General features: G+C 47.1%; 1 protein-coding gene and 1 pseudogene across 1 annotated transcript; both read right to left on the reverse strand.

Moving 5' to 3' along the window:
• Window positions 1–3,944: 3,944 nt before the first annotated feature.
• LOC125553100 (phytosulfokine receptor 2-like) lies at window positions 3,945–5,184 on the reverse strand. The gene has a single exon (XM_048716865.1). It carries the CDS (start codon window positions 5,077–5,079, stop codon window positions 4,213–4,215), a length of 867 nt encoding a protein of 288 aa, XP_048572822.1. The 5' UTR covers window positions 5,080–5,184; the 3' UTR covers window positions 3,945–4,212.
• Window positions 5,185–8,485: 3,301 nt separating this feature from the next.
• Window positions 8,486–9,700, reverse strand: LOC125554955 (annotated as a pseudogene).
• Between the last annotated feature and the right edge of the window lie 1,078 nt (window positions 9,701–10,778).

Consider the following 10,778-nt stretch of genomic DNA (forward strand, 5'->3'; position numbering starts at 1 on the left):
TGATCTGTTTGTGCTGCCACTTGTTACGTGGCTGGCTTGTTGTGAGGGTTCCAACTCGAGCAAAGCTTCTCCGAGAAACCACGCGGTTGGTTGCGATGTTCCGTTGGTGGATGCAGGGTTGAACCGATTCATGGGTCAGGGCTACTGCTGCCCTAGTTTCAGTCTGGAGCGGCTAGACGGATTGCCATTATCGTGTGGTATTCCGTGGTCTGGCGACAACTAATACGATGATCGAAACGAGAGTTGCGAAGTGCCCTGTCCTCTATGGCTTTGGAGGGCCGTGGAAGCGATGCAACAGACTGATGACATGCATACAGCTGGATGTGTGAAGATCTAAAGGTTCTACACTGGTGGTTTGAATCATGTGATTTGCAGGTTTGTGTGTGACATGCATCTATGTTCCCATGAGGCGTTACTCCACTCGGACACACGGATGATGCTGCATTGCCGGTGTGGACGACACATCAATGGTCGGCGTTCATTGATTTTGGTTGTTAGTGCAGATTTGCCATAGTCATGTCGGGTTGCTTGAGCATCCGTAATTTGGATTTTTGCGGCTCTATTACATTTCTTCTTTGGTGAGATCAGGGAAATGGAGGTGACAATACATCATGTCTTCGATTTGGTGGTGCTTCTCAAGTACCTAGTCCAAAGCACCAGGGTGAAAGCCCTAGGTTTGACCTACTTGGTTATACCTGGCAATGGTGGTTTACCTTTTTGAAGGAAATGCATGTAGTTTTCTCGGACTTGGTCTTCAGGGTGAAAACCCATGATCTACCTTCAGTTGTAAGATCCGGTGTTGACGGCATTTATGCGACATTCCCTTCCTGAAGGCATTGCTATTGAAGAAACCTTTATCATAGTCCTTATGTAGTCATGCGATGGTTGTTTCCGTATTTCGTCGATCGTTGGTTTGATCGCTTTTGATTTATTTCTTCTACCCAGGCATAGCTTCGGTCTTGTATGACTTTGCTCACTGCCGGCGTGACATTTTGTGTGCGTGTGGTGGTTGTGTGCATCCTAACTGCGCAGAGGCTGGGTGTGTTCATTGTGTTTGTAGGCCCTTGATGCTACAGTAAGAATCAATAAAAGTGCCCTTTATCGAAAAGGGCAATGAGGGTTTTGGGGGGGGGGCTCTACAGCACATGTGATAACAATCATCAAATATTGTTCTGGCTGCTCTGCCGAAGCTGCCACCCTCCATAGAAAGCCACCATATCAGGTAAGTTACAGGCTAGCAATATATCTTGTGAGCTGTGGAAATGGAGGATATGGGATAAGGTATAAGTTGGGCGTGATAATACAAAGCTATGAGTTGTAATACGAACTATAGTAGTTGTTTCCCTTTTGAACTGTCCGGACGGACGTAATTAGTCTGTTTAAAAAAAACATGACAAGTATGTACCCTATATCAAACAAAACATTGCCGTGAGGCCTCCGTATGACGTGAATGCATGCATGCATATATCATCGAATATTACCTCCTGCCAGAGGTGGGGAGGCTACGCGGGGTCGCGGCAGGGTTCAACAGAGGCGTGGGAAACCTAGCCGCGCTGCCGCGGCCCCCTCCCCACCTCCTCGCCGCCACCAGAGGTGCGGCCGGCGAAGCTGCGCTGACTCCCGGGAAGGTGGCGGCCGAGCGCCTCGGCTGACCTGGCTCCATGCGCTGTGCCGTCTCCCCCTTTTCCCGTCGACTTCCGCTGCGCACCGACGTTGGTGCGCCTCCGGCGGCTCATCCCCCCTCCCCGGCCCTCGCCCGCCCCCTTTCGGTCGGGCTTCGGCTGCTCCTGGACTTCACCAGCGCGACCACCCCCCTCCCCACCTTCTACGCCAGATCCATGGCGGCCGCCAGCACCCCTGCTGCTGCTGACGCCAGATTCCGGGAGGATGGGGTCGGGGCTTCTTGGTCGGGCTGGCCAGCCCTAGGGGCGCCGCGGTGACGCTCTTCCACCCTGCGGGTTGCGGCCATGGCTCCGGAGCGACGGTTCATCTCGGTGGTCCTCAGTGGTTGCCCGCGGCTGCTGCCTCCTGCAGCGTGCTGATCAGGTGTGTGGCACGCCTGCGAGCTCCCTTCGCCCTCCCCATACCATGCAGGTGTGGCCTCGGCCCTGGCGGCCATGGACCTGTGCCCTCCTCTCGTGTCCATGGTTGGTCGGAGCGGCTCCAGATCCGGCGCTCCCCACGTTCGAGTTGCGTCTATTTCCGGCTCATTCGGCTTGTCGGTGTCTCGGTAGCTCCGCAAGCACCCCCTACGGGCGTTTGTGGTTGGCCCATATCCACCCCGGTGCGGCTTCGACTCCGGTGTGCCTCTGGAGCTGCACCCCTTCCAGCTCCTTCGGCTCGCCGGGCGTCCCAGCAGCTCGGATCTGCGTTTCTCTCCAGATCTTAGCTTGTTTGGGTCTTCGACCAGCGTCGCATCCCTCCATTCTTCCGCCCGACTGCCCAACCCTGCCCACCTTCGTGCTCCTTCCGCCCTTCCGCATGTTCACTAGCTCATTCTTTCGGCAGCGCACGATGCCTTCCTGCGATGGCAGCTTCGGCCTCCGACTCGACCTCCTCCTCCTCGACTATTGCTCCGATAGCTTGGGACTGCTCAGACTCGGCCAGGGCGAAATCCTTGCTCGAAATTTCAATGCTGGCAGCGAAGACACCTGCGAGTGCCTTTTCCTTCTTGGAGGCGCTGCCATGGTCGTTTTCTGTGCCCCTCTTCGAGCATCAGGGGAAACCCTAGGTCCTGCTTTGTGGATCGGATGACAATGGTGCCCCGGCGTCGTTCCCCTTCATGAAGGCATCGTCTTGTATGCTCGCGGTGTCCTCGCTGGTAATTTCGATGATGTTGTTCGTCTTGTTGGTTTGGTTTGGGCTGCGTCCTAGGGTGGCGAGATTAGCCGTGTTACTTTTCTGTTTGAGCTGAGCATCCTATGTCCCTCTGCTCCGGTAGCCATGTTCACGCCTCCTGCGTTTGTGTCATGACTTCTACCACCCTCTATACTCGTTCTTAATTTCTTCTATCAATGAAATGATACGCAAGCTTTACGTATTCACAAAGAAAAAACAGCTATCTAGGCTAGCTTCTTGTAGCTTAGCTAACAGCCTCCCTTCGAGGAACGCTCACCCCTGACATCCTGATTTCTATTTTTAGAAAAGGAGGACAGCCCCTAATCTCTGATGATCAGCCTTGACATCCAATGGACCAGATCCCTTGGGCGCACCCTTGACATTAAGCTGTATGTGCCGGAGCAAAACACTCAGCAACCATTTATCTACCGTGGCAAAATTTCTCGCACAACCGGACAATTTGCTTCCTAAGCGTATCGATGGTCTGAGTCAGATCCCTGCTCTACACTGTTTTTTTTTTGAGAGAACTCTACACTATAGATATGTTCTTGCCTTATTGGTCGATCCAGAGCGCTAGCCCCTTTAATCTTTTTTTCACGTGCTTGTGATGAAGCTCTTGCTTCTGCGGGGATTTTTATCCTTGGCCGTACAAAATACTGTAATCGTTAAACTACAACAGTATTGAAGGATCTGGTCTATTAGATCAACATGGATACACTGTGCATATTATTTGTACGAATATCTGCTCTTTTGCTCCATCCGCTTCATCCAAACATTCGACATTGATGCATCTAACATCTAACATTTACACTTGCACAAGAGAAGTGTCTATAGATTAAGCATTTATAATTCACTATGTGATCTAGAGTCCAAATGCCCTACCAGGATACAACAACATCATAAATCACAGAGAATAGAACACATGACATGCATACATCCACGGCAAATTTCTGGATACATCCACGGCAAATTTGTACATAAGAAAACATGGTGGGTATACATTAGCTGCAAGCCGCCATTGATATTGTTTTCAGCAAGTATGTAAGATAATTTCTGGAAATTTTATTTAAAGTAGGAAATTAACACATCATAGAGAATACAAGAGATAGAATAATATGCCCACCTTGACATTCACGAACCAAGTTCATAAGAAAATACACTTGGTCTACATCAGCTGCAAGCCGCCCGTTGATATTCGGGTCAGCGTGTATGTAAGACATTTTAGGGAAATTTCATTGAAAGTAGGAAAATGATACTATATAGATCCATGAAGTTACATAACATGATTGGCCCCACCAACTGATTGTGAGATATACTGAACTTGGACACGGACGTTAGCTCCATCATGGAAGATGGAACTAATCCGCTTATAGATCATTCATCTCCTGTTACGACTTTGTTGCTCCCAGACACGATATGGTTGCTTCCAGATACGGTATTGTTGCTCCCAGATACTGTATTGCGGCTCCCGGATACCGTATGGAAGCTCCCAGATACATTATTGTCGTTTCCGGATACGACATTGTTGTTGTCAGTTATGACATGCTTGTTCCCAGATACGACATGGTTGCTTCCAACTACGGTATTGTCACTCCCCGTTACGATAGTGTTGTTACTCCCTGACACACTGTTGTTGTTCCCAGATATGACAGTGTTGTCATTCCCAGAAACAACATTGGTGCTCCCAGATCTGACGGTATTGTTGGTCCCTGATATCGTATTTGGTTGAGGTTGTTGTTGGAGTGTTCTTCTATTACGCTTCACATACAATGGCATGTTAGTGAAAGCCTTACCCAGTGAACGACCAGCGATGGCGATGCCCTTGAACCGTATCAAACTCTTGGGTACCTCGCCAATCAATGAATTATCCGAGAGATCCAAGTAACGAAGGTGGTCAAGCTCACCAATCCACGATGGAATGGTGCCGATCAGTCTGTTGTTGGCAAGGTTGAGCTCCTCCAGCCATGCCAGGCCTGCCAAGGATGCTCCTGCAATGGGTCCTGCAAGGCCGCGCCCGGGGAGCCGCAGCGCCGTGACGCGTCCACTTACGCCGTCGCAGTTCACACCTTCCCAGCCACAACACGTGGTTCCGGACCACGCTGCACGGAGGATGACGCCACCGCCGGTGAGGTTCCGGGCAAAGTCCCGCAGAGTGCAGAGGTCGTCGGCGTGGCACGACGTCGCGCTCGTCGCCGGCAGGAGGAACACCAAGCAGAGGAGCACTAGCCAGCATTTCACCATGGATTAAGCTGTGGTATGCTATGTATCCACAAACAGAACAACTCTTTGTAAGAAACCTTCTTTGGGATGGAAGTAATTCACAAGTGCTCTTGGCAAAAACTGCTTGGGTGGTGCATGTTGTCTTATAGTGTGTGTGTGTGTGTGTGTGTGTGTGTGTGTGTGTGTGTGTGTGTGTGTGTGTGTGTGTTTGTAAGCATGCGTTACAAGTGGTTCAGTACCCATAGTCCGCGGTAACAAGGCCCACGTCTGCCTCCCAATTCAAACTTGATTTTTGTTGTTGTCTGCCGACTGAAAGCCGTGGACTAAAGTTGGCAACTTCCGCTACTCAATTCAAACTTCTTATAGTACATAATTGCTTGTGGTCAGCTGCTATAGTTCCAATTTATTGTCTACAGCATAAGATACTTGAATTTGGTAGACTGCCTTAACAACCGCCATCTCACTGCCACTGGATAAGGTATAAGTTGTGCGTGGGAAAACTAAGCTATGAGCTGTGTCAGGAAGGAACTGGTAGTTGCTTCTCTCTTGAACTATCCCAATATAAGTTAGGTGTGAGAAAAGAAACTAAGCAACGGACCAAATATATTCCATGTATTAACCCCCAAAGCTTGTTTACTCTGGGCAACCAAAAAGGGAATAATCGTGTGCTTTTCCATGTATATTTGTGTACTTTGTTTTTTTCCGAATGTGTACTCTTTTATGTACTTCAACTTGCAGCAGTTAAGGTACTTGAAATGCACTGAACTCTCCGCTTAAGACAGAAAGTGCAGAGAACGGGAAATCTACTTGATGAATGCCACCAGAAGTATCACTATCAAGAGACAAAATACCAATCAATCATGTACGCGGGACGCTATTTAGTGAACCTACTAGCTAGTGTTCACATGTCTGTACCAGCTACAAAGAAGCTGCAGTTTCTCTTGTGACCTGTGGAGATGGAGTACCTACTACTCACTAGATAAGGTATCACTGAATATCTAGATGAGGTGTACCTAGCTCTCCATACGGTGAGAGCTAGGTAAATAAACTTGTAGTTTAGCTAATAGCCTCCCTTCAACGGACGTTCTCCTCAATGACACCCCTCACAGCCAAACCTCCTTTGGCAACCCTCACACACGAGTCTGCGTCCTGCACTATATGCATGTATCTTCTGCGATCGAGATGGCCGAGCACAACCCCCTTTACTATGTGCCTGACGATTCTAGGTCCACCTAAATGTCTTCCCAAATGGAGATCTTTTCTTGTTTGCAAGATATCAAATGCAGCATCAGCTGGATGCAAATTCCTTTTCCTGGCAGTCATATCCTTTGATAGGGCTGGACGCGAGGTGAGCTGTGTTGGACTTTGGTGGACCGAGCTGAGCTAGTTAGAAAGTTGTGATGAGCCGATAGAATCAACTTGACTCGAACTTAGCTCCTGCTTGGTCCGGCTCATGAGCATCTAAGGGGCAGTTGTTCAGGAGCGATCTAGGGGCTATGTTTTTCCGCTTTTGAAAGCAAACTAAGGACGTATGTTGAACTTGTATTTTCATATGAAAAGTAAAATGATGGTGGTAAAGTATGTTGAACATATTTCTAGAAACGGCCATAGTAAAGTAAAATGATTATATTTTCATATGAAAAGTGTAGAAATCGAACCAGTAACAAGATAAAGCTGGCCACTATAGCCTCTTTCCATTCAAACAGAGAAGTAGAGAGGAGATATATTTGTTAGATGATAATAGGGCTGGGAAAAGGATAGATATCTCACATGCCTAAAATTAAAGGGATACATTTAGGTTCTACCGCAATAACATAAACACATGACTTAAATGGGTAAATGACAATAATGACACAGAGACAAAGTTCTTATACATCCAACGAAAAATATAGAAACATCCACATGAGAACACCACCTATGATCCATCTCCATGCCCCATACACCAAAATAGCAACATCCACATGAGAACACCACCTATGATCCATCTCCATTCCCCATACACCAAAATAGCAACATCCACATGAGATTCTACATGTAACAACAGTTGACCCAACTGTTGTGAGTACATGACCAGTGAAATATGTAAAAATAAACTGTAGAAACTAATGTAGTTACTAATAGTTGAAATCCACCTTGAGAGGAGTCACTCTTTGAGGTATGCATATGTTCGATGGACCTGTGGTGGAGCGGAGTTCCATGTGACGCATCGACGACGTGGAGTCTTGGCGGCGTGGCATGGTAGGGCCTGGGCGACGGATGTGTGATGATGGATGCGCGTAGGGAGGACGTGTTGTCTGGCGCCGTGGTGGCGTCAACAACAGTCCTGGCAAGGTCGATGCGCTAGTATCTGCTCTGAAGATGGATCAATGGAAGACGGTGGCGACGACCTATGAGAGTGCGTCAGACCGGTTTGTGCCGCAAACCTGGTATGTGGCTTGGTTGGGGCCTCCGGATTTAGATGTTAGGCTTAGGTGAGAGGTATGGGTGTTCGGCTGACACTTTCTGCACCCCTTCATCAATGGATTGGAGTAGTGACAGATGTTGCCAAGATGACGGCTTCAAACATATTGATGTATTACTTTGTAAGGTTTTGTGAATAATTGATAAATTGGTTGCATGCATCGCCCAGATGCAGAGGCCGGGGGTCACCCTCCTTCAAAACAAATAGTTGTAATCCACCGCACTCTTGGGAAACTTTGTGGTCTGAACATCCTCCTCCCCCTCCTAATTTTCTGAAAGGAAGCCATGACATAACATAAGGGGTTTAATGTGTAACAAAAATATGGAAATCATACCAGCACATTATGTCTTTATGGGCACCTTTAATATAACTTGCAAGACACACCAATCCCAAAATGATAGCTGGGTTTAGAGAACTCCTAAAGTCATCTAAACCATTCCACCGATGCTGAAAGTTAAGTCTGACAACATGAAGCTAGCTAGTATAGTTAAGAACCACCTTACCATCTTTCCTTTCATAAGGTATCTAGATGCATTCACCTTGCACCAATCAAGAAGACTGAATACATGGTCGTCTATTATGTTTCCCCACATAAGGTATCATGATGAAGTGCTGGATAAGAATCACGGATTTGGATGATGATGCACCAGATATTTGTTATATCAGTATGGGTGGGTATAGACTGGTTGGTTGGAACGTTATGCAAATAGTCATGTCCATAAGATATTTGTCAGAGTGATTGCTTTAGAAATATCTACCATGATATTTAAAGTTTTTAAAATATACTTCAACACGCACACATACATGCAGATGTTTATGCATGTATGCAGTATATAATTTACGGAAATTTGAAAAATTATTTGAAAAACACCCTTATTGAAATTGAAATATATTATTTTTCTCAAAAGGTTAAATATCACATAATAAGTAGTATATACCCTTAAAAACACCGTTATTGAGATTGAAAAAAAAATCGAAGTCATTGGCGGTGTCGAATCTTCTTCCTCCCGCATCCACTCGCGGTGCGTCGTGAGCAAAGGTCATTCCTGCCTCTGGGCCTCCATCCATGTAGCCAAGAAGCAGTGACTGAGTAGTTGTCGATGTAGAACTTAAGGCATTTACGTTCGAGACATGTGTAAGAAATCGTCGCCCCAAAGAAGAAAACACCAAAATCGTTGCAACTGATATTAATGTAAGCAAGTATGTAAGATAATTTCTGGAAATTTTATTTAAAGTAGGAAAAGGATGCTATATCCATGGAGTTACATAACACAATTGGCATGGCCAATTGATTGTGAGCTACACTGATTGACAAATCATTAACCTCCTGTCACGACTTTGTTGCTCCCATACACAACATGGTTGCTTCCAGATACGGTATTGTTGCTCCCGGATACAGTATTGTGACTCCCGGATACGGTGTGGAAGCTCCCGGATACATTATTGTCAATCCCGGAAACAACATCGTTGTTGTCAGTTACGATATGTTTGCTCCCAGATACGATATGGTTGCTACCCGTTACGGTATTGTCGCTCTCAGTTGTGATGGTATTGTTGCTCCCAGCCACAGTGTTGCTGTTTCCAAATATGAAAGTGCATGTCATTCCCGGATAGAACGTTGGTTCTACCAGACGGGACTTTGTTGTTGGTCCCAGATATGATATTTGGTCGTTGTTGTTGGAGTGTTCTTCTGTTACGCATCACATGCAATGGCATGCTAGTGAAAGCCATACCCAGTAAACGACCAGTGGTGGCGAGGCCCTGGAGATTTATCAAACTCTTGGGTACCTCGCCAACCAATGAATTACCGGAGAGATCCAAATAGCGAAGGTGATCAAGCTCACCAATCCACGATGGGATGGTGCCAATCAGTTGGTTATTGGATAGGTTGAGCTCCTCCAGCTGCACAAGGCCCGCCAATGATGCTCCTGGGATGGGCCCCGCAAGTCCGCGCCCCGGGAGCAACAGCGCCGTGACACGTCCACTTTGGCCGTCACAGCCGACACCTTCCCAGCCGCAGCACAAGGCGCCAGACCACGTGGTGCGTAGGAGCACGCCACCACCACTGAGGTTCCCGGCGAAGCCCCGCAACGCGCGGAGGTCATCGGAGTGGCACGTCGTAGCGCTCGCCGCCGGCAAGACGAACGCCAAGAAGTGGAGCAGCAGCCAGCATTTCCCATGGATTCAGCTGAAGTATGCTATGTCTACACAAACACAACAACTATCGGTAAGAAAACTTGTTTGGGATGCAAGTGATTCACAAGTGCTCTTGGCAAAAACTCCTTGGGTGGTGCATGTTATCTTATAGTGTGTGTGCGCGCGCGCATCTGTTGCAAGTGATCAGTACTGTTCGTCCGTGGCCGCAAGGCCCACAACTGCCTTCCAATTCAAACTTGGTTTTCGTTGTTATGTGTCGACTGAAATCTATGGACTCAAGCTGCTGCTACTCCTACTCAATTTAAACTTCTTCGAGTCCCTTAGTGCTTATCGTCAGCTGCCATGTAGGATCAGCGCCGAGCTGGTGAGGTAATTAAATAAGAGAGAGGATATTGCCGTATGCAAGCACAGAGACCGCTCTTGTCAGCAATGCCATGCCTAGGCAGGGTAATAATTCAGAGTGAGACGTCAAAAGAGAGGAAGATCTGGAGACGAAGCTGCCATGTAGGACCGGGGCTGAGCTGGAGTGATCCCGTGAGGCTACAGATCCAGTGCACATAGGGAAAGAGGGACACAAAAATATCCTTGGAAGATTCTAATATGCACACGTCAAAAGAAACGACACCAACCTAGATCTAGATAATTTGGATGACATGGAATGACCCGGAAGAGACCGTTCATTGGCACCAGCCTAAGGTAATTAATTAGCAAGCACCAAATTCACTATAAATTTGAAATTACCCTATAATATAATTTCAAAGTAATGCATCATGCAATTAGTGAAAATACATGATATGATCTACTCCCAATCACATGCGAAATTGTTACCTTAGTGGGGATTAAATTTTGTGCGGCATTGTCATCCACCGCATGGAAGATCCTACGGAGTTCTATTGGGAATTAACATGTCCACTCTGGCAGTATACAAGATCAAGAGGATATCAGCTGTTCCATGGCTTAGGTGCTACCATGCTCCAATGTCACAAAACTCAAATTTTGAAGTATCCGCAAATTTCAAAATAGAAATCGTGGATGTTCACAGGATAGGTGTTTAGAACCCCTAATTTTTTAACCTCGAACTCAAAATACACATATAGATACT

Source organism: Triticum urartu, chromosome 4, assembly GCF_003073215.2.
Source record: "Triticum urartu cultivar G1812 chromosome 4, Tu2.1, whole genome shotgun sequence".
Classification (NCBI taxonomy): Eukaryota; Viridiplantae; Streptophyta; class Magnoliopsida; order Poales; family Poaceae; genus Triticum; species Triticum urartu.